This window comes from Monodon monoceros, unplaced genomic scaffold (assembly GCF_005190385.1).
Source record: "Monodon monoceros isolate NGI ecotype Baffin Bay Population unplaced genomic scaffold, NGI_Narwhal_1 Super_Scaffold_11, whole genome shotgun sequence".
Taxonomy (NCBI): domain Eukaryota; kingdom Metazoa; phylum Chordata; class Mammalia; order Artiodactyla; family Monodontidae; genus Monodon; species Monodon monoceros.
Window position 1 is genome coordinate 70,709,631 of NW_021703767.1, and position 23,954 is coordinate 70,733,584.

The window sequence follows — 23,954 nt, forward strand, 5'->3', positions numbered from 1 at the left end:
AAAACAAAAAAACAAACTTGTTAATCACTATATTGTACACCTGAAACTTTCATAATATGGTAAATCAACTATATTCATAAAAAAGAAAAAGAAAAACAAAACATAAATTTGTTAGCTGGTTTGTGAAAAAAAATTCTCTTTAAATTTAGATATAACAGTATTCCTTATAAAAATTTACTTCATTGTATTAACACATATTCAAATTATCAGATAAATATTTCTTATAGAATGTGGCCTGAACAAAAACGAATAAAGCCTAAGTTGTGATGGGACAGTTTCTTCTGATTTTCTCACGCGATGCAGGTTGTCATGGAGGGTCTATCAGATTCAGCAGGAAGTGGAAGGTCAAGGGGCACCGCTGTCAGGCTGCATTCTTTCTTATTTCACCCAAGAAGTCATAGGTCTGCTCTGAAATGCCGAAAGGTTCATGGAGCCCCGCTGGTGACAGGAGAGCCTGGAGGGCGCCCTCGTTTTCTTGGTCTTGCTTGAGCAAGTCGGCGATGACCTTCCATTGGGCAGCCTCGGTCTCCTCCTCTGCCCACCTGAACGGGGGCAGGAGCGCGGAGTGGAGGAGGGGGAGCGCGCGGCGTGGTAAACCAGGAGGAACACGGCCTTCAGTAGCTCCTTGTCTCTCTTCTCTGATCTTTTTAATGTACTCTCTTTCTCAGCCCAGGAACTCCTGAGTGCATCCATTATGTCGGGCTGCTCCAAGAGCTTGGGGAAGGTGGCCAGCACTGGATTACTAATTAAATCAGCACTGTGCATGCTCATCCTGTCTTTCAGGAGCACATCTCCAGGAATCTGGCAATAAAATATCAACAAATGAACGGAGCACATACTTCCAATTAATGTTTCCGGCAGTAGACTTAGCATGTTCCTTGATCTTCTGTTCAAAGATCTCAGTTTTACTAGAAGTTGAGGCTGCCTTCTCACTGTCATCATCTATGGAAAACACTACCATGTGCCCTTCTGGATACTGAAGGGTCCACTTCAACACCTTTTTCATAAGGGGTGCCTCCATTCAAGAAGAGTTCATAAGGTTTTGCTGGAATAGGAATTCCACTGGCATGAAAAAGTTTAAGAAACACCCAGCCACAACTTAATTCTCCTCTTTCACCAGTTGAATTGTGAATATAAAAAATTCCAAGTTCAAATAATATTCCAAGATCTGGAGAAGAAGAATTGGACCTGATGAAACAGTCACCATCAAGCAAGCAGGGCAAGATGCCAGTAACCTGGGAGAAAAGGTCCATGTTTTGGGTTTCTTAGGTTGCCACGTGGCCCTGACTGTATGAATGCTGCTCAGAACCTTATTGCCGTCAAACAGACAGAAGCGCACGTGTCTGCTCAGAACCTGGATGCTCACTCCTGGGAGAGGAATCATCTTACAGCTCCAGAGGGTCAGAATCAAGGAAACCTGTTTTAGCATCCCACATTAGATCTCTGAAGGCCAGTTGTGAAGTAGTGAGCTCTGGTTGTAAGAAGTAACTTGCTTGAAATTGATCCCCTTGCTCTAGAAGCTGGAAGGGGGTGGAAGGCCTGAACCTGGCAGGAATAGCTCCCATCGTGGTCAATACGTCGACGGTGTTAATCTGCTCTGAGATGGCTTTTTGGACTGCACTCCAATGAGAATCGGTTCTTTGTTTAACTTCTGCTCCTTCTGCCATTTCTACCTCTACATCTTCTTCACTCCCTTCTTCACTAGACTCCTGGCCTTCTTCTTTATTATAGGGCTCCAAGTCTGTTCTGGGACTAAGACCTTTGTTTCCTTTGGCATTCTAGCCATCCACCAACCATCAGGGTTTTTTTCAATTATAAGGCGAATTTCCCCTTTCTTAAATGTAATGTCTCCGACTTGCTGAGCCATAAAATCTCCAACAGCAACGTATTCTCCACTTGTGGCCTCTTCATCTTCTTCTTCTTCATCTTCTTCAGCAGAATTGTCATCGTCCTCTCCTTCAGTAAGCGCCCCAGTTTCAGCGACATTTTCTCTACTTATGGACACAGCAAGTTCCTACAGTTGGTGGGTAAGCTTATCCAAAAGATTGTGTTCCTCCTCTTTCGTCTGATTGTAACTCCCAACAGGGTCAGGTTCATCAGCCTGTGAGAGAATATAAGTTTTGCTTAATTTTTGAAAATCATTTTTATTTTCATCTATTGCCTGTTTTAATTGGATACATCTTTGGTAAACATCTCGCCTTTTACTGGCTTCTAGAGCTCCTTTCAGTCGACTCTCAGAAAGCAAATCATCAAGCTGCTGCTTCAGCTCCTGACTGCGACGCTGCAGGAACTGGAGGGGATCGTGCTGCCACCTCGCCAGCATCTCCTTTGCCTCGGCCTCAGTCCCTTTTTGACCAGTTCTGCAGCAGGAGGCTCAGCCAGAGCCGCTATATGAAAATCCTCACAGGGCAACCCTTTCATAGATAACCAAGAGCTGACTTTTCCTTGTGAAGCACATGCTCAAACTGGAATTAGAACATGAAGTTCACTCATCATTGGAAATACACTATGTACCATTTTATGTAGGATATAAAACTTTATTTTGAAAAATTCCCACCAAGTTTATCTTACAGACGTACTCTTACATGAGCATAAAGATGAGGAAATTCATTGCATCATTTATAATGGTCCCAGACTGGAACCCACTCTCATTTCCACCAATGTGAGGCTAATAAATTATGGTCTATATGGAATACCACATGGCCAAAAAGAGATAGAGGTATATGTATTGACACGGAGCCCTCTTCGAGCTATAGTAAGTATGCGTGGTATACTCCCCTTTGTGTGTGTGCAGGGGTGTATGCACATGCGTGTGACAATTTCTGGAAGGATACACAGGAACCCAACAAGAGTGGTTACCTCTGTGGAGAGGAACAGGGAGACTGAGGGATGGGAAATGAGAGAGAACGACCCAACTTTTCATGTATAGGCCTTTAGCACCATTCTAAAAAATTTTTTAACCATCTCCATATATTAACTTAAAAAAACATTTTAACATTCTCTTGAAATGTCAAATATGAATTTCACAATCTACAAGAAACTTTGATATGTCCTTTAACATTTACATTTATAATACTATGGGATCCTTGATTTTAATACAGTCTTTGATTTGACCTCTTTTACTTCCCTGGGTGGGGATGGGGAAACAGAATTTGGCTTTTTTTTTTGCCTTTATGTGCTTATTGTGTATTCTCTGCCTTTTTCTCTGCTTATTATATATTAGGAGGAAGAAGGAATTATTTTTACCTTTTTATTACACATATTCTGAATTAGCTACTGCCTCACACTATTTCTCCTTTCTTCATCTTGTCACATAAAGGAGCACAGCATTTACACTCCATGCAGTGTTCCTCACTGTGGTTACTGGAAACCATCACTTTAAGACATTATCTATTAATAAGTGGGGAGGGGCAGATGTGGACACTGCCCTTTCATTTCAGTATGCTGTAGCCATATTTTGCTGATAGCCTAATTCCTGATACTTATTTGTTTTAATCTTCTGACTTTTACTTAAAATTCTTTTGCGAGCCACATTTGGAGGGGAGGTGTGCTTTTGTCAATTTCATTACCCATGTCCATATTCATTCCCAGGGTATTGTGCTGTCTAGTACATGTACCAACTTTTTTAAAAAATTGGTGTATAGTTGATTTACTATGCTGCCAATCTCTGCTGTACAGCAAAGTGGCTCAGTTATACACATACATTCTTTTTTCTAATATTCTTTCCCATTACGGTTTATCCCAGGAGACTGGATATAGTTCCCTGTGCTATACAGTAGGACCTTGTTTACCCATTCTAAGTGTAATAGTTTGCACCTACCAACCCCAAACTCCCAGTCCATGCTTCTCCATCCTCCCCTCCCCCTTGGCAACCACAAGTCTGATCTGTGTGTCTGTGAGCCTGTTTCTGTTTTGTAGGTAGATTCATTTGTGCCATATTTTAGACTCCACATAAAAGTGATATCATATGGTATTTGTCTTTCTCTTTCTGACTTACTTCACTTAGTATGATAATCTCCAGTTGCATCCGTGTTGCTGCAAATGGCATTATTTTGTTCTATTTTATAGCTGAGTAGTATTCCATTGTATATCTGTAGTACATGTACCAACTTTGGTAAAGTTCCTATTGGGCCGTGTTGTCTGAGGTAGTGATTACTGTTACTTTTCTTTTGGTTGCAAAGCAGTTTGGTGTATAGTGATATCTTTTCACAAATATTATTCCTATCTGCAGGTATTTAATTAACAATTAAAAATTAAATACTATATACTTATATTCAATTTCTTTTCCATAATGGAATATGGAATATTCCATACTTATACTTATATTCAATTTCTTTTCCATAATGGAAAAGAATATGAAAAAGAATGTATATATAACTGAATCACTTTGCTGTACAGTACAAATTAATACAACATTGTAAACTATACTTCAATAAAATAAATTTTAAAAAAAGTAAATAGTACTTAAAGGTTTATGGTATAAAATAAAATAAGATGGGATAGTGAGTGAGAGTATGGATGAAATGTGATTGGCCATGTCAGTAATTGTTGGGGCTGGATGAGGGGTACATGGAGATTCATTGTATTTTGCTCTACACTTTTGAATATGTTTGAGAATTTCCATAATAAAATGTTAAAAGATTTATCGTATAAAATAGCTGCCCCTTGCCTCACTTCCACCTATTCCCCATTCCTCAGTCCCTTCAATTCTTTTTGCCATTTCTTTGGACATTTATCTTCCTATTTCTTAACAATGCTTCTGGTACTATGTCTTGATTTATCAAGACATACTAGATGAGTATTTGCTCTCTTAACCTGCCCTCCCAAACAACTGCTATAGTTGTTAGCACCATGTTTGGATAAGCTGAGTGTCCTATTTCATTATAATCATGTAAATATTTTAACTTCAGAGCCAGGTAGTATATTGTTATGATTCTCTTCTTACAAAACATTTCTTTTTCTCCTGAATATTACAATAGACTTGTTTTTATTGCTTATTTTTCTTTCTAGCTACGGCTAAAACATCCCACTCCAATAGCCTCCAAATACAACATTCCACACTTGTCAAATCTATACAGAAGCCTACAATTCCAACTTTTCTCAGGTGTTCTGCCTCCTGGAGCTCCCCATCTCTAGCTCACCTTTGGATACTGCCTTCCCAGGACTCCTTCTGACCTTATCCTGGGTGTACCTGTCATCTCCCTTCTATGCTGGATCTTCTTTTTCTGTATCCCATGTTGTCCTGATTTTTCATCAATGCTCCTGCTTTGGTGAACCACATCCTTCAATAGCTTCTTTTTTTTTTTTCACATCTTGATTGGACTATAAATGCTTTACAATGTTGTGTTAGTTTCTGCTTTATAACAAAGTGAATCAGCTATATATATACATATATCCCATTATCCCCTCGCTCTTGTGCCTCCCTCCCACCCTCCCTACCCCACCCCTCTAGGTGGTCACAAAGCACCGAGCTGATCTCCCTGTGCTATGCAGCAGTTTCCCACTAGCTATCTATTTTACATTTGGTAGTATATACGTCAATGCTACTCTCTCACTTCATCCCAGCTTCCCCGTCCCCCCCCACCCTGTGCCCTCAAGTCTGTTCTCTACATCTGCATCTTTATTCCTGCCCTGCCACTAGGTTCATCAGTACCGCTTTTCAAAATTCCATATATATGTGTTAGCATATGGTGTTTGTTTTTCTCTTTCTGACTTACTTCACTCTGTATGACAGATTCTAGGCCCATCCACCTCACTACAAATAACTCAATTTCGTTCCTTTTTAGGGCTGAGTAATAAATATTCCATTGTATGTATGTGCCACATCTTCTTTATCCATTCATCTGTCGATGGACACTTAGGTTGCTTCCATGTCCTGGCTATTGTAAATAGACCTGCAATGAACATTGTCCTACATGTATCTTTTTGAATTATGTTTTTCTCAGGGTATATGCCCAGTAGTGGGATTGCTGGGTCATATGGTAGTTCTATTTTTAGTTTTTTAAGGAACCTCCATACTGTTCTCCAGAGTGGCTGTATCAATCCACATTCCCAACAACAGTGCAGGACGGCTCCCTTTTCTCCACGCCCTCTCCAGCATTTGTTGTTTGTAGATTTTCTGATGGTGCCCATTCTGACTGGTGTGAGATGATATCTCATTGTAGTTTTGATTTGCATTTCTCTAATGATTAGTGATGTTGAGCATTCTTTCATGTGTTTGTTGGCAGTCTGTATATCTTCTTTGGAGAAATGTCTATTTAGCTCTTCTGCCCATTTTTGGATTGGGTTGTTTGTTTTTTTGCTATTGAGCTGCATGAGCTGCTTGTATATTTTGGAGATTAATCCTTTGTCAGTTGCTTCATTTGAAAATATTTTCTCCTATTTGTAGGGTTGTCTTTTCGTCTTGTTTATGGTTTTCGTTGCTGTGCAAAATCTTTTAAGTTTCATTAGGTCCCATTTGTTTATTTTTGTTTTAATTTCCCTTACTCTAGGAGCTGGGTCAAAAAGGATCTTGCTGTGATTTATGTCATAGAGTGTTCTGCCTATGTTTTCCTCTAAGAGTGTTATAGTGTCTGGTCTTACATTTAGGTCTTTAATCCGTTTTGAGTTTATTTTTGTGTATGGTGTTAGGGAGTGTTCTAATTTCATTCTTTTACATGTAGCTGTCCAGTTTTCCCAGCACCACTATTGAAGAGACTGTCTTTTCTCCATTGTATATCCTTGCCTCCTTTGTCATAGATTAGTTGACCATAGGTGCGTGGGTTTATCTCTGGGCTTTCTATCTTGTTCCATTGATCTATGTTTCTGTTTTTGTGCCAGTACCATATTGTCTTGATTACTGTAGCTTTGTAGTATAGTCTGAAGTCAGGGAGCTGGATTCCTCCAGCTCCATGTTTTTCCCTCAAGACTGCTTTGGCTATTTGGGGTCTTTTGTTGTCTCCATACAAATTTTAAGATTTTTTTGTTCTAGTTCTGTAAAAAATGCCGTTGGTAATTTGATAGGGATTGCATTGAATCTGTAGATTGCTTTGGGTAGTATAGTCATTTTCACAATATTGATTCTTCCAATCCAAGGACATGGTATATCTCTCCATCTGTTGGTATCATCTTTTAACTTCTTTCATCAGTGTCTTATAGTTTTCTGCATACAGGTCTTTTGTCTCCCTAAGTAGGTTTATTCCTAGGTATTTTATTCTTTTTGTTGCAGTGGTAAATGGGAGTGTTTCCTTAATTTCTCTTTCAGATTTTTCATCATTAGTGTATAGGAATGCAAGAGATTTCTGTGCATTAATTTTGTATCCTGCAACTTTACCAAATTCATTGATTAGCTCTAGTAGTTTTCTGGTGGCATCTTTAGGATTCTCTATGTATAGTATCATGTCAGCAAACAGTGACAGTTTTACTTCTTCTTTTCCAATTTGTATTCCTTTTATTTCTTTTTCTTCTCTGATTGCTGTGGCTAGGACTTCCAAAACTATGTTGAATAATAGTGATGAGAGTGGACATCCTTGTCTTGTTCCTGATCTTAGAGGAAATGCTTTCAGTTTTTCACCATTGAGAATGATGTTTGCTGTGGGTTTATCGTATATGGCCTTTATTATGTTGAGGTAGGTTCCCTCTATGCTCACTTTCTAGAGAGGTTTTATCATAAATGGGTGTTGAATTTTGTGAAAAGCTTTTTCTGCATCTATTGAGATGATCATATGGTTTTTATTCTTCAATTTGTTAATATGGTGTATCACATTGATTGATTTGCATATATTGAAGAATCCTTCCATCCCTGGGATAAATCCCACTTGATCATGGTGTATGATCCTTTTAATGTGTTGTTGGATTCTGTTTGCTAGTATTTTGTTGAGGATTTTTGCATCTATATTCATCAGTGATATTGGTCTGTAATTTTCTTTTTTTGTAGTATCTTTCTCTGGTTTTGGTATCAGGGTGATGATGGCCTCATAGAATGAGTTTGGGAGTGTTCCTTCCTCTGCAGTTTTTGGAAGAGTTTGAGAAGGATGGGTGTTAGCTCTTCCATAAATGTTTGATAGAATTCACCTGTGAAGCCATCTGGTCCTGGACTTTTGTTTGTTGGAAGATTGTTTTTTTGTTTTTTGTTTTTTTTGCGTACGCGGGCCTCTCACTGCTGTGGCCTCTCCCATTGCGGAGCACAGGCCCCGGACGCGCAGGCTCAGTGGCCATGGCTCATGGGCCTAGCCGCTCCGCGGCATGTGGGATCTTCCCAGATTGGGGCACGAACCTGTGTCCCCTGCATTGGCAGGCAGACTCTCAACCACTGCGCCACCAGGGAAGCCCTGTTGGAAGATTTTTAATCACAGTTTCAATTTCATTACTTCTGATTGGTCTGTTCATATTTTCTATTTCTTCCTGGTTCAGTCTTGGAAGGTTATACCTTTCTAAGAATTTGTCCATTTCTTCCATGTTGCCCATTTTATTGGCATAGAGTTGCTTGTAGTAGTCTCTTAGGATGCTTTGTATTTCTGTGGTGTCTGTTGTAACTTCTCCTTTTTCACTTCTAATTTTATTGATTTGAGTCCTCTCCCTCTTTTTCTTGATGAGTCTGGCTAATGGTTTACCAATTTTGTTTATCTTCTCAAAGAACCAGCTTTTAATTTTATTGATCTTTGCTATTGTTTTTTTTTTGTTTCTATTTCATTTATTTCTGATCTGACCTTTATGATTTCTTTCCTTCTGCTAACTTAGGGCTTTGTTTGCTCTTCTTTCTCTAGTTCCTTTAGGTGTAAGGTTAGATTGAGATTTTTCTTGTTTCTTGAGGTAGGCTTGTATAGCTATAATCTTCCCTCTTAGAACTACTTTTGCTGCATACCATAGGTTTTGGATTGTCGTGTTTTCATTGTCATTTGTCCTTCTAGAGAACTTTTAATTTCAGTTATTGTGTTGTTCATCACAGTTTGTTTGCTCTTTAGTTCTTCTAGATCCTTGTTAAATGTTTCTTGTATTTTCTCCATTCTGTTTCTGAGATTTTGGATCATCTTTACTAACATTACTCTGAATTCTTTTTCAGGTAGGTTGCCTATTTCGTCTTCATTTATTTGGTCTTGTAGGTTTTTACCTTGCTGCTTCGTCTGTAACATATTTTTTTGTCATTGCATTTTTTTTTTGGATGGATGGGCCTGTATTCCTGTCTTACTGGTTGTTTGGCCTGAGGCATCCAGCACTGGAGTTTTCAGACAGTTGGGGAGAGCTGGGTCTTGGTGCTGAGATGAGGACCTCTGGGAGGCCTCACTCCAATTAATATTCCCTGGGGTCTGAGGTTCTCTGTTAGTCCAGCAGTTTGGACTCAGAGCTCCCACCACAGAAGCTCAGGACCAACCTCTGGCCTGGGAACCAAGACCCCACAAACCGTGTGGCGTGGAAAAAAAAAAAAAGAAGAAAAAAGGAGCAATACAATAACAAAGAATAAAAAACAAAATAAAATTAGAAAGCTAAAAAATATATTAGGAAAATTAAAAATATAATTGAAACAACTGCAACAAGGTAAAATAAAACCAGAAAAAACAAAATGGGGGGGCGGGAACAAGCCAAAAGGAGCAGAAAAATAACAAAGTATAAAGAATAAAATAAAATTAGAAAAATAAAAGATTAGAAAAAATAAAAATATAAATGAGTCAACAACAAGGAATCAACAAGGTAAAATAGAACCCCAGTCTAAAAGAGGAAAAAAGAAAAAAAGAAAAAGAAAAGCCTTGGCTATGGGGGGTGGAGTTTAGGTGGCAGGGAACTTATGCAGGGGCGGTGTTTAGGGTGGGTGGGACCTAGGCGGGTGGGGGGTGACGTTTGAGCATGGGGCGGGGCCTAGGCTCAGGACCTAAGCAGCTGGAAAAGGCCTTGGGGCCAGGGGCTTAGGCAGGGCAATGTTTAAGTGTGGGGCAGGGCCTCTGCTTAGGACCTGCGCCAAAGCGGATAGGCAGCACGTCCAAAGGAGGGCCTCTGGAGTGTGAAGTTCTGGAGTTTGGACGTAGGGCCCTGCGTGAGGTTGTCTGGGTGTGGTTTAGGCCCAGCACGGTTGGAGGGGGTCTCCGAGTGTAGAGGTAGGGCCCTGGGTACGGGTGTAGGGGTGGAGCTTGGGCTCTGCGCAGCAGGAGGGAGGCTCCAAGGGCAGAGGATTAGGCCCGGGAGCCCAACAGACTCCCCAGTGCCTAAGGGGACAGGAAAAGCACTGGCCCCGTTCCCTTCCATTCCTTCGCGCCCCTCCCCCACTGTCTCCCCCAGGGTCTCCCCCATCCCCGCTGGACCCCTAACCGTGGGTGGGTCCCACTGGGTGTAGGAACTCCTCCTCTCCCCCAGCCACCTGTCAGGGTGCCGGTCCCGTAGGTCTGGCCTTTACTTTTGCTCCCCATCCCTCCCTCCCACTCCCTCAGGACCCATGGGCAGAGGATCAGGCCCGGGATCTCAGCAGACTCCCGGGGGCCCAAGTGGGCAGGGGAAACCTGGCCACGCTCCCCTTTGATCCTCTGCCCTCCCAATGGTCCCCCAATTTCCCCCTTTGGACATGGGATCCCTTCCCCTCCCCCAGCGACCCCTCAGGGGCACCAGTCCTGTCCTGCCTCCTCCTGTCCCCTCCCCCTCACTCCACCCCACCCCACCCGTCCTACCCAGTTGCTGGGGGTTCCTCCTAAGGGGACCCTTAGGTGTCTGTGGTCCCCTGCTGGTGCCTGGTAGGTGCCCTAGTTGTGCCTAGAGGCGAATTCCACGTCCTCCTAGTCTGCCATCTTGACTCCGCCCCTCCAATAGCTTCTTTAGACAGAGTGTATAGGAAGAGAATTTTTTGAGACTGCATATCCAAAAATGTCTTTGTTCTGCCTCACACTTGATTGACAGTTTGGCTGTCAAGTTGGAAATAACTTTTCTCCAGAATTCTGAAGGATTACTCTATTCTCTTCTGGCATCCAAGAACTTTTGCTATTGAGAAGCCTGATGCTGTTCTGATGGCATTTTTATATTAAATGTTTTCCTGGCGACTTTTATTCATCTGAAATTTCATGGTAATGTGCAGTGGTGGCCTCCTAAGCATATGGAGAAAGGGTCAGGACCCGGGCATCTCACTGCTCTTGGTATAGGCTTTCCACCAGCCCCTCCCCACACCCAACTCCACACTTGTTCCTTCTTACCAGTGTACCTGTTTCCTCTAATTCCTGAGTCTTTCTTGGATTCTGCTGTGCAAATCTGCTTTCTCATTAGTAGCCCCAGCTATAGGCACATAAGTTTGAGCTGCCACCGTTTTGCTTATTCAATTAATACTCCTCCATCTTTTTATCTTCCAACATTTTGTGAACATTTCTTGTACACAGTGTCTCTTGTTTCCTTTGTCTTTAATGGTACTCAAAAAAAAATTGTTTTTCCTTACTGCCATTTTAGAGGAATTTTGAGAAGGTACAAAGATAAACCCAAAGCACAGTCTAAATCACTATAGTATTTAATAGGAAATCTTCTACAATATTTGATGAAAGCCTCATTGATGCTATTTTTGTTATTACCATATTATTGAATTTCCATCTTAATTTCTGCATAATTACCCATATACTCTTTATCATTACAGCTTAACATAAAATTTGCTTTTGATATAAACTTGCAAACTTGAAATTGTACTAAGAAATTGGTATTACCTAATTCCCTCCCTTCCTTCCCTTTTTTTGTATAACTGCTGAATTTTTGTATATTTTCTAAATAACTGTACCAAAATAGATGTTTGGCCAGGCCACTGGCTTAACAGCTAGTAATATTCCACATTATATAAATATATATATTTCGTTAACACCTCACTACTCAAAGTATAACCAGTAGCACTGACAGTATCTGGGAACTAGTTAGAAATGCAGACTCTGAGGCTCCACTCTATCAAATCAGAATCTGTGTTTTAACTAGATCCCCACGTGATTCACAAACACATTAAAGTTGGAAAACTAATCTAGTATTTCACCATAGCGTGCCCCTCTCTCAGGTTTCCCCTTCTTGCTCCCATTCCCAGAAGTACCCAAGACATTTTCCTTTTAAATATCTTACAACTTGAGTATGATGAAAGTTACCTTTTCTATCCCTCCCCCATCCTCACGGGTCTGTCCCAGAGGGTCTCCTCCAGGTCTCTGCTCCTCCGAAAGGGACAAGCCTCGAAAAGTACACGCTCTAGAGCCATGTTACTTGGGTCCATTTAAACTCCAGCTCTAGTAGCTACAAGCTGTGGGACCTTGGGCAAGCACACCACTGCACTGTGCCTCAGTTTCAGGTGTAGCAGTAATAAGGATTTAATGCATGTTAGCTATCATCCTCTGAAATCAAGGCCTTAACAACTGAATATTTAGGAATTTCTCCGTATCTTCTGCTGATGGTGCTTCTATCACACAGGTGTGTGAAAGGATGTTTTATTCATTTGGACTTTTGCTACTGAATCAACTGGTTCCACCTTCATCTGGGTATGATTTTATAAATATTTGCTGAATCAACAGATTCCCCAAACCTTTTGGACTTGTGGAGTGCCCAGGAAGTGAACATACTTCCTGTTAGAGCTTTAAGAATGAGGGATCCATCTTCTTCAAGGTTCAACAAATATTCTGAGAAAAATGAGCACAGGGAACAATAGGGGAGGGAGATAGGTGAAGGGAGAAAGCCAGAGGAATTTCAGCATTGGTGGGAAGACAGGGGGAAATGGGGACAGATATTGTCTAGAGGGCAATTGTCTAGTGATGGACTTAACTTTCCCAACTTTAAGTATGATGATGGCTGGAGGTTTTCCACAGATGCCCTTTATCAGACTGTTTCCTTCTATTCCTAGTTTCCTGAGTTTTATCATGAATCAGTGTTGAATCTTGTCAAATGCTTTGTCTACACGTATTGAAATGATCATGAAGTATTTCCTTTATTCTGTTAATATGGTGCTTATAGTTATTGACTTTTAATTTTAAACTAACCTTTCATTCTGCAATAAACTCTACTTGCTCATAAGGTATTATGCTCTTTACATATTGCTGGATTCAATTACCTAATAGTTTAATGATTTTTGCATCTATGTTCATGATATATATTGATACGTCACTTTCTTTCCTTGAAATGTCTTTCACCAGTTTTGGTATTAGAGTAATACTTGTTCTCATTTTTTCAAAAAGTCGGGAAAAGTATTCCCTTTTCCCTATTTTCTGAAAAGTTATGTAGAATTAAAGCTTTTCTTCCTTCAATATGTGATAGAATTCACCAATAAAGCCATGTGGACCTGAAGTTCTTTTGCAGGAAAATTTCTGATAATAAATTTCTTTGATATAAGGCTATTTACATTTTCTGTCTCATATCAGTTTCAGAAAGCTATTATTTTTCAAGAAATTTGATGACTTCATCTAATTTATTGGTTAAAATTTGTCCATTATTATCCTTTTAATGACTGTAAGATCTATAATAACATCCCCAATTTCATTCCTGATAGGGATAATCTGTGCTTTTTCTTTTTCCACTGAGTTTTGCTAGAGGTTTAACTTTATTACTCTTCTCAAAGAACGAACTTTTTTGGCTGTGTTAACTCTATGATTTACCAGTTTTCAGTATCACTGATTTTTGCTCTTACTTTTAATATTTCTTTCTTCTACTTACTTTGAATTTATTTATTTATTTAATTTTGGCTGCGTCGGGTATTCATTGCTGTGCGCAGCCTCTCTCTAGCTGTGGCGAGCAGGGGCTACTCTTCGTTGAGGTGTGTGGACTTATTGCAGTGGCTTCCCGTTGCAAAGCATGGGTTCTAAGCGTTTGGGCTTCAGTAGCTGTGACGTGTGAGCTCGGTAGTTGTGGCTCGTGGGCTCCAGAGCGCAGGCTCAGTAGTTGTGGCACATGGGCTTAGCTGCTCCACGGCATGTGGGATCTTCCCAGACCAGGGATCAAACCTGTGTCCCCTGCATTGGCAGGTGGATTCTTAACCACTGCACCACCAGGGAAGTCCTTACTTTGAATTTAATTTGCTCCTTTCCCCCCTAGTCCCTTCCTTCCTTTCAAATATATAAATATTTAAAGCTATATAATTTAGGAAGCAAGTACAATTTTTCTGATTTGGCCTTTTGTTATTTTAATTTTCGGGGTTACTAAACCTTGAAAGAAACTCCTAAATTTTTTTAGGGAAAAATTTTCAGGAGAATCAGTAAATTCTACCCTGGAGGAGAGTAAGCATATATATCTAAAAAATGATTATAAGGCTATAAAAAGCCTAGCATTCCTCTTACATAACTCTTGGTTTTTCATTCCATTCCAAGCTGGGTGTGTGTTTATTCTAAAGATGCTTGAATTTTAAGAACCCCCAGTTCCTTTGTTGGATGCTATGCTGTAATTACCAGTGACTCATTCATCAAGTTTTTAGATGTAAATGAAGGCTAGGTATAACTTCAGTTAATTTTAATGCTTTGACCACACTAACTGCATCACCAGTACATCGTCAAGATGAAATTTTCCTCTGTTACTAAGTGTTTACATTTATGTAATGAGTCTTCTTTCTTTAGTTATTGCTTATATTATCTTTTTATATTTATCTTTGGAGATCTAACTCACCCTTTAAATAATTCATTTTGAGTTCTGGTTTTTAAATACAGAAAAGGGTTAATGCATATAGATTTTCTTTATACTTATTATGAATAGTACTAAAAATGATTTCCATCATAAAATTTCATTAAGAGTTCTTTTTTAAGGAATTATTGTGCTATCAAATGAAACTTTTTCAAAATCAACCCATCAAGAAATTCCTACTTAAATATATATACAACCAAGTGAATATTTGTATATTTCAGAGAAGATCATCTTTTAAAACATAGGTATCAGTGGCCTTTTCAAATTAAGTTAGCTAGTAGAAAAAAAATCTAATACATTTTATATTTAGTCTAAGGTTAGGCTGGAAGAAAAGGCTTTTGATTTTTAAAGGCCAAGCTACTTTATTTCATGAGCCAAGAGATGATACAATTCAATGGAATGAAATGTGTACCTATCAAGATGACTTTTGCTTCTAACAATTTTATCTTTCTTTTGAAAAAAAAAGGGAGAATTTTTAAAATCATACATCATTTCAGCATCTTATTTTTAAAAAACCCAACACTTTGGCATAAGACAAATTTATACAATTAAACACTTCAAAATATAATATGGCATATATTATTTTTCCATGGGGCGTCAGATGCTAATAGGTACTTTGTTAAAATAACAAAAATCATATGAAAATCAACACAATACTTCATTTATTTATTGTATAAGTTTGGCAAAGAGCACAAAACTTCAGCAACATTTTAAACATGTAAAAAAGTCAAATGCTGAACAGTACTGGAAATCTTTTTTTACGTAATTAGTAATAATGAGTACACATGCAGGGTTCTGCAAAGCTAGCAAAATACCAAGGGTGCTTGGCTTCTAAACATATACCACAAAAACACACACACAAAAGCAATATAATTTATCTTTACAAAAATTACAGCCAAGCAATAAAAAAGGATGTTAATAATGAAGATACTAACACGTATGTTCACTACATATATCTTATACCATGAAATGCTACACTTTGTACCCTGAAATGCCATGTGTAGAGAGCCAAGCAGAGTCAATCAATTTAGGCTCATCACTGAGGTTAAGAATTATCTGAGAATTTAATGCTTGTATGTAACATACTCAATGAAACCTTGCTATATACCAATTCCTAGATCACAACAATGTATTTTACTATATATATGAGAAGTTGTGTCTTCTTTGTTGGCAGTGTAAAATTTTTGACTAGTATCAAAATTCTGGTAAAACACACATTGAAGGCATTTTCTAGTGTATGCAATGTTTGGGGGCATTAAAGAATGTGGAAGAAATTCTTAGATTACACACTAAGTTTCTGCTGAGGTTTGTCAAACCAAACAGCTCAACTATAAGGCAAGGAAAATTAACCCCCTATAACAGATTAGTGGGTCTTACCAAATAAAGATAAGAATTCAATCTTAGGAAAAAACTCCCTACATAAGCAGATCTGAAACAGTGGGCACTAAAACGAACATCTAAAAATTACCTAACATCTTGATATTCAGTCATTGGTTCAGAAGCCTGACAATTTGTTGGTATATTTTATCTAATTAACATTTTTAGAATCAGCACCAGTCCCCAAAACCTCAAATTATAATATTTAATCTTCACTAAAATACACCCTTTTGTGCTAATATTAACACTACAATCAAATTAAAGAAAGCTGAATTTACTCAACTTATTATATTTTTGTGTATACTGGTAGCAACTTAAATTTTTTTATTTACTTGTGCTTCTGTTTTGGGGCACTTTGATTGAAGAGAAACTCATTTCACAGGATTACATCTTGCTAAAGCATTCCTTAGCATTGGTCCAAACTTGAATTCCCTTTAAAAACAAACAAATCAAAAAAAACAAAAACAAAAAAAAAACTTTTAAAATGTGATTTTGGAAGAATTCTGAAAGCCCAAGTATTTGGCTTACTGGTATGCTAAGTTTTACTTTTTGGGATAATTAACAAGTCCAGCAAATAGGACACTTCTTCTGGCAATAGCTAATATAAGTCAATGTCAAATACTTTTGAAAAAAGTAATAGAATCATTTGTTTGAGCCTATCTTCAAAACAGAAAGAACTCCTACAACTTCTTTTTGAAAAACTCATTTACTCTATTCATATCATTTCTATTTATAAACCAAACAAGTTCTCTAATATTTGAAACAAAAGAAAAAACTTATTAGTCTAATAATTAAATATAAATTAATGAATTATTAATTTATTAGTCTAATAATCAATATTTTGATAATTAAGTACTAAGTTATCAACTCCCTTTCAATGGTTATAGCAGGCAATTTAGCAAAAAACTAATATGCTATAATATAACTAACATGCTTAAACAAAAATGCATGTTTGAAACTGGGAAAAAGTGCATGTTCGTAAAAATGTAACAGTAAAATCTAGAAAGTGGTAGAAATAAAGGTATGTTTTCAATAAACAAGATATATATTTGCCAATAACTGCTAATTTATGAAGAAAGAATATTTTCTTTAATATTTAAGCATTAAAGTTTGTCAATATTTATTGAGGCTTCAAACAATAGGAAAAAAAATTACTCTTTTTAGCTTTTCTTCCTCCCTGATGGAATACAAAAAAAAAAAAAAAACCCACAAAAATCTTTTAAAATGTCCCAGATTGCCTGGATAAAGTAGTATCTAATGGAGTATTCGTTGGTAGAATGGATAAGATAGATCTCATGTGCACTGTCCTAGTAAGACATCCATAAGACAGCAAATGAAAAAACAAAAGCTACACACTAGCACATATAATGCAATCCTGTTTTTGTGGGAAAGGAAAGTGTATATTTTCTAAATGACTGTATATGTACAAATGAGTCTGAAAAGATAAACATGAAGATGTAACAGTGTTGGGTTTTCAAAAAGGGATTTGGGGAAGGAGGAGGAGAATTTTTACTTAATATGCTTCTGGCTTATTTGAAATTTTTACAATGAGCATATATGTTATTTTTATAATTTTTTTAATTTAAAAAGATAAAATAACTTGAAATATATAGATACCCACATTTACCAAAAAAAGATGATGTTTATCTTGACTTCTCATACTTAATTTTAAGTTTCTAAAGAAAATAGCACTGTAGATTTTCAAATATAAGAATCTACTCCACTTAGGCAAGAAAATAAAACATCAAACACTGTAATACTGTTCCTAAGAAATAAGGTAAACATACACTCTTACTAATCTCATGTGAGTAAACTCTTGTTTACTCTAGTTATTATCTTAGGATACACCAGATACCCAACAGTGTGTCTGCACATACCTACAGTAATATCTTGTTTATCCAGAGATTACTTTTTAGCACCCCTCAACCCGCTCACCCTAAGCAAAGTGGCAGGGGGAAAGTCCTTTGAGCCATTACACAAAACCTGCATTTTGGGAGATCACAGGAACCTATTAATGAATCTTTTATAGGAATAAAACAAAACCAACCCTAAAAACCTTTGTTTTCTGATCTTTCAGACCACCAAAGAGTTAAAAAGGCAGATTAGAAAGACGGTAAATGTGAAGCAGCAGAATGAGCTGATGGGATGCCAGCAGCAGAACGAGCTGATGGGATGACAGCAGCAGAGACAAAAACACCCCAAACTACAATATATTCAAGCATCAGCATTTGCAGATTGATCAGTCATGGTTTTAACTTCCCTCAAGTGACCCCAAGATCTACAACATGAAGTAACTTACAATTTCATTGAGGCATAACTATAAATTTGGCCCAATGACTAATGTGTGAGTCTGTTGTTTCTGTCTCAAAACATCTTTGTTGTCTACTGCTATTTCTCGTCATACAAGTAAAAAGGGCTAAGAAAGTGACAGTTCCAAGCCAGAAAATACAAACTTTGGACAAATTAAAGCATAAGAGTGTTTGTATGAGTATGATTTTTTTCCCTCTAAGAATGTCTTAGTAAATATGGGAATCCATCTTACTATGTGATATACTGAGATAAAGCATGTTAAATCGCTCAATAAATTGCGAAGTGCTAGAGAAATGTAAAGCGCGGGAATGACTGGTGGTCGCACAGGCAGATCCTGGGTTATGAAGAAGAGGTTAAGGAATATTTTGTATTTTGTTCTTACAACAGCGTTTTAGAAAGATCTCCATCACTGCCAAAACGTTTATTTTAACCAGAATAAGCTTCAACGTCCTTGCCTTCTACTGAGATGTCAACTACGTGAAGGGTTTACTCTGACAACAAACCATAACGAAGCCACGGTTTCCCAAAATAACGCTGAAACCATTTTCCAGTCGAAGTATATATCACTGTTAGGAATGGTACTGTACTGCCCTGTCCAAGGGCAGTAACCCTGGGACATATAACCAAAGTACTGTCGTTAGTACATATTTTCACATACAAGTTATAAACGGGGCATACAAATTTGGAACTTTAGATGAGTAGAGACTTGGTAATTGATATTTTGATTATAACCCTTCTTTCAAAATTAAGTAGAGAAACTGGGAAACATTCTGGAAGAGGAGAAGAATGGACTTAAAAATGAAAATGATAAATACTTTGGTCCAAATAAGAAACCGATTTTAAAGAAATTTGCAGGCACTTCTGAATATACTTGTACCTTCACTGAAACCAAAACCTACCTTTTTGCACATACTGATCTGCATGACTGCATAGCTTATGAGGGCCTCCTTTAAATCATGGTTCTTTTGTTCTTTGAAGCGTTCAATATCAGCCCAAGCATTTTTGACAAATTCTCTGAAATAAAAGGTATAGTCATTATTATTATTCTTATTTAAATTAAGTAAACTACATATTATAAATTTGAATAACCACTTCTCATTTGAGTTGGGTTTTTGTCTATATAGAGGGAAAAGCTATTGCGTGTATAAGATAGTTCTATTTTTTCTCTTCCTAAAAATTACAGTGGGAGAAAAAGCATACAGTCATACACTCATCTACATTTTAATAATCTCTACTTTGCCACAAGAATTCCAGCTTCAAATTATTCCCATAAAACAGATGTAAATGGCTCCCTGAACCAGCTCATAAGCCTAACAGACACCACATGAAGTTGCCTTCTTGGGGTCACTGGAAAACATACATTCTTTTCAACAAGATGGATTATGTATCACATTTATCATGTGCTTACTTTAAATGACAACTACAGTTTTTAAAATTCTGAGAGCAATTTGTCTTTTTTTTTTTTTTTTTGGCTGCACCGCCTGGCATGAGGAACTTCCCTGACGAGGGATCGAACCCACACACCCTGCAGTGGAAGTGTGGAATCTTAACCACTGTCTTTTTAACTCTATTCATGAGAGTTTAGTTTGACTTACTTGATGCCGGAAGTTCTAAAAATTAACAAAATCACCTCCAAATCAGTGATACACTCTTGGTCTGCCTTGGTCTACTCAACAACTATCAGATGAAAACAACAATACGAAAAACGAGCCCAACAGTCATGGCAGACCTTTGAGAACTGAATTTCTAAAAATATTTATGGAATAATTACATTCCAAGCCCTATGCAAGGTGTTGGGACATAAGGATGAAAGAGACATAGTCACTGACTTTGAAGGGTTTGTAATTTAGCCAGGGACAGTCACACTGTACAACCAACCACCCAATACAAAACTGCCATGCAATAGTGGCATGAACCAAGTGCTATGACAGCCTGTGAGGATAAGAGAAAGCTTCACAAGAGAAGTAATGCAAAAGCTTGGCACTGGAGAATGATCAGGCTTTTAACTGACAGAAAAGGGCAGAGGGAATGTGCAAAGGATAGAAATCATGAAAAGTACAGGAAAATAATATTATGAAGCTTAGATACTTTCTTCTTCCTCTTTCCCTGACACTAAAACAACTGTTTCTATGCAACATGATTTTTGATTACTCAAATTTCTTAGGAATACTCAATCACTGCATTTTAGGAGAACAGGCTACATCCAGGGACACTGGTGAAGCTGGGAATGGTTATAAACAATCTGTCAGAGTCTACATGTCTAGCCATGTTAAAACACCACAGCATTTTTACCTGCCTTCCTGATTTTTAGACTTAAGTTGTTGTTCTCCTTCATTTATTTGTTCTTCTAGCACCTTTATTCTGGCTTCTCTCTGCTCTGGAGTTTCTTGACCAAAGAGCTTGGTAGTCATTCCCTTCAAAGAAAATGTTCTTACGGTCTGAAATGAAATAGAAACAGATGAATGGATAAACAACACACATACACTGAAATATTATTCAGCCTTAAAAAGGAAGGAAATTCTGACACATGCTACACAACATGGATGAACCTTGAGGACATTGTGGTAAGTGAAATAAGCCAGTCACAAAAAGACAAATACTGTATGATTCCACTTATATGAGGTATCCAAAGTAGTGAAATTCAGAGACAGAAAGTAGAATGGTGACTGCCAGGGGCTGGGTGGAGAGGGAAACTGACAGTTGATATTTAATAGGTACAGAGTTTCAATCTTGCAAGATGAAACAGTTCTGCAGGTTGGTTACACAACAATGTAAATGTACTTACCACTATTGAACTTTACCATTGAAAATGGCTAAGATAAAGATCTTATGTTCTGGATATTTTACCACAGTTATTATTTTTTTTCTAAAAAGGGGAAACAGCCATTTCCTCCCTAGCTCAGACAGAAAACACCACACAAGCCTTACAACCAGGGGGCTACTAATAAGATTTCTAACACTGGAAAATATGGAAGAATCAAAAAGGGAAAAATTTTAACTGAGCTTCTTCATCATATGGAAAACTTCTAGGTGACGTATTAGGCAAGTTACTTCTTTATGTTAGTGATATTTTTTCTAATTACTCTGTGATATAAAAAATAGATAAAATTCAACAGGCAACAGTGAAAATAAACTAAAGAAACTATTTAAAATCTGTGTAACTCACACTAAAACTTGGTATCTATTAGTAAAACAGGATGCCTAAATCCAAGCCTCAAGCTTCACTGCTTTACCATTTCCTTATTCTCCAGAGTTTACTGAGGGAAACACATTTAGGAGTAGAGAACCAAGCTCCCTGAAAATGGACTGGGAATTTCCCCCCTGGATTTTAAAAATAAATCAAGACAGTGTCTACCTGTTTCATGGTCAGAGGTCTTTTCCCACATATCTCTATGTGAGTAGCCCACAAGCACTTTCCCAAGTAAAGTACTTGTTAACTATGAAATGATTCATAAATGGTGGCATTGTAACTGCTTTTTTTTTTTTTTGCGGTACGTGGGCCCCTCACCGCTGTGGCCTCTCCCGCTGCGGAGCACAGGCTCCGGACGCGCAGGCCCAGCGGCCATGGCTCACAGGCCCAGCCGCTCTGCGGCATGTGGGATCTTCCCGGACCAGGGGCACGAACCCGTGTCCCCTGCATCGGCAGGCGGACTCTCAACCACTGCGCCACCAGGGAAGCCCTGTAACTGCTTCTTTACTTCCAGATTGTGTGCTCTCACCATGACGGCTTTTTTATTCCAATGAAATAGCTGGACAGTAGAAAGCTGATTATAAAAATGATCTAAGTCCAATACAGTAAGATAAGGAATTTTCTTCACAAGTATTCACTGTAAGCATTCAAGAATAAAGTACACAAAAAGCTCCCTGTTAGGAGAGAGGCGCTGATTCTAAAAGGGCAAAGTTTTTCAAAGTTAACTAAAATTTCTATAATATAACAGGTAAAATTAAACCTGGCAAAGGTTATTATTTCAATCCCAAAGAATAATGTTTTTTCACTTGGACTTAATCAGAAAAGAGATGGTTCTTATTACACACAGCAGTGTTGCCAAAATTTCTTACAACACTATATAATACGTGTTTTAATGGCTTACATCCTTTTATATCAAGATCACAAACAAAAGAATTATAAAGTTGCCCACAAATTATTTCCCTGTAAAAGCTACGGGCATCCTGCAGCCCATTCCACTTAAGGTCTGCTGTAATAATACCAGAGACCTAAATGGAACACCACTCACCCCAGTTGCCAGTTCCTCACACTGCTGCTTCTTGGATGCTAAGTCCTGAGCAGCCATCTCCAAATCATACTGCATAAGTTCATGTTTCCTGCACACAGCCCTAGGGATGAAAGAAAGTGCTGCCATTTAATTTTTGTGGCTTCTCCATTAATGTGTTAAAAAAATTTTTTTCAGGGGTAAAGGGGAGGCATCCACGTCTTACTACAGTCGGAACTTTTATATACAGAATTTTCAAGTTTAAAATGTAGTAGCCCAACCTTAAAAATTTAATCTAGCAGAACCTAAGCATAAAAACCTTATATATACTTAAAACAAAAAAGGTTGTTTTCCAGATACTTACAACATTTTTTTCAATAAACATACCATTATCACATACATTTAAAAAAAGCTTTTGTATAACATAGGAACTAATGCTATAATCTCACATAACAACTGAGTATTGTTTAAAAAGACATTATCTCAAAGCTTTCTTCTTTTTATTTAGAAACCTCTATTAGTTTTTATTTTCCTAAAAGTAATCCATGCTCACTGAAAAGAAAAAAAAGGATTCTAATACAGGAATGCACAAAATAAGTTTCAAGGATGCCCTCTTTTCCCCAGTTCCACTATCCAGACATAATTCATGTTAATAGATAGTATATATCATTCCAGACTTTACCTAGGCATTTACAAATACACATATCCACCCACCCCCAGTAATTCTACATCTTTTCTTTCTCAACTATTTATATACCAAAGACACATATGTTTCTGTATCAATACACATTAATCTTTTCTATAACTTTTAAGAGCTGCAGAGAATTCCACTGTGTTCAGCAACTTTCTTTTGGTCTGTAACTTGAAAACACCTTGGTGTAACTTCTTCTTTTTTTATTTATTTTATTTATTATTTATTTTTGGCTGTGCTGGGTCTTCATTGCTGCATGCAGGCTTTCTCTAGTTGTGGTGAGCGGGGACTACTCTTCGTTGCGGTGCGTGGGCTTCAGTAGTTGTGGCACGTGGGCTTAGTTGCTCCGTGGCATGTGGGATCTTCCCGGACCAGGGCTCGAACCCGTGTCCCCTGCATTGGCAGGCGGATTCTTAACCACTGCGCCACCAGGGAAGTCCTTAGTGTAACTTCTTACTACTCAAAACTCTAGAAGGAAAAAGGCTAACAATGTGCTGTTTTCATACCAGCTACTGAACAACTAAAGGAATATTGCTCCTGTTTTATTAACAGAATTCTTAGGCTGATTTTAAAAGTGATAGGAGACCGCTGGTAGTGCCAAGACTCGTCAGGACATGCATACGGTCTCTCTCTGCCTGGTGTGGGGTTTGCCATGGGCTGGCAGCCGCCCACTTCCAGTCGGCTTTTTACTGAGTTATGAGGTGCCCGGTGTGGGGCGCCAGTCCAACTGGGGCGCTGCTCCTCGCCGGGCCAACCTACTTAGCTGTACTTTTCAACTTCGAAAGTTGGCAGGAACG

At 38.2% G+C, this 23,954-nt stretch overlaps 1 protein-coding gene and 1 pseudogene across 2 annotated transcripts in view; both read right to left on the reverse strand.

Annotated features, from left to right (window-relative positions):
* Positions 1–178: 178 nt before the first annotated feature.
* On the reverse strand, positions 179–2,323 carry LOC114891111 (annotated as a pseudogene).
* Positions 2,324–14,924: 12,601 nt separating this feature from the next.
* SNX4 (sorting nexin 4) overlaps positions 14,925–23,954 on the reverse strand; it is a 62,255-nt gene continuing 53,225 nt past the window's right edge. Inside the window, exons 9-12 of one of the 2 annotated variants that reach the window (XM_029214304.1) lie at positions 22,491–22,590; positions 20,548–20,693; positions 19,155–19,269; positions 14,925–16,377 (exon numbers count right to left, since the gene is read on the reverse strand). In XM_029214304.1, the coding sequence (XP_029070137.1) occupies positions 16,330–16,377; positions 19,155–19,269; positions 20,548–20,693; positions 22,491–22,590 (409 nt within the window). In that variant the 3' untranslated portion in view covers positions 14,925–16,329. The remainder of the gene's footprint in view (positions 16,378–19,154; positions 19,270–20,547; positions 20,694–22,490; positions 22,591–23,954) is intronic. The other variant, XM_029214302.1, reaches the window with a different exon arrangement.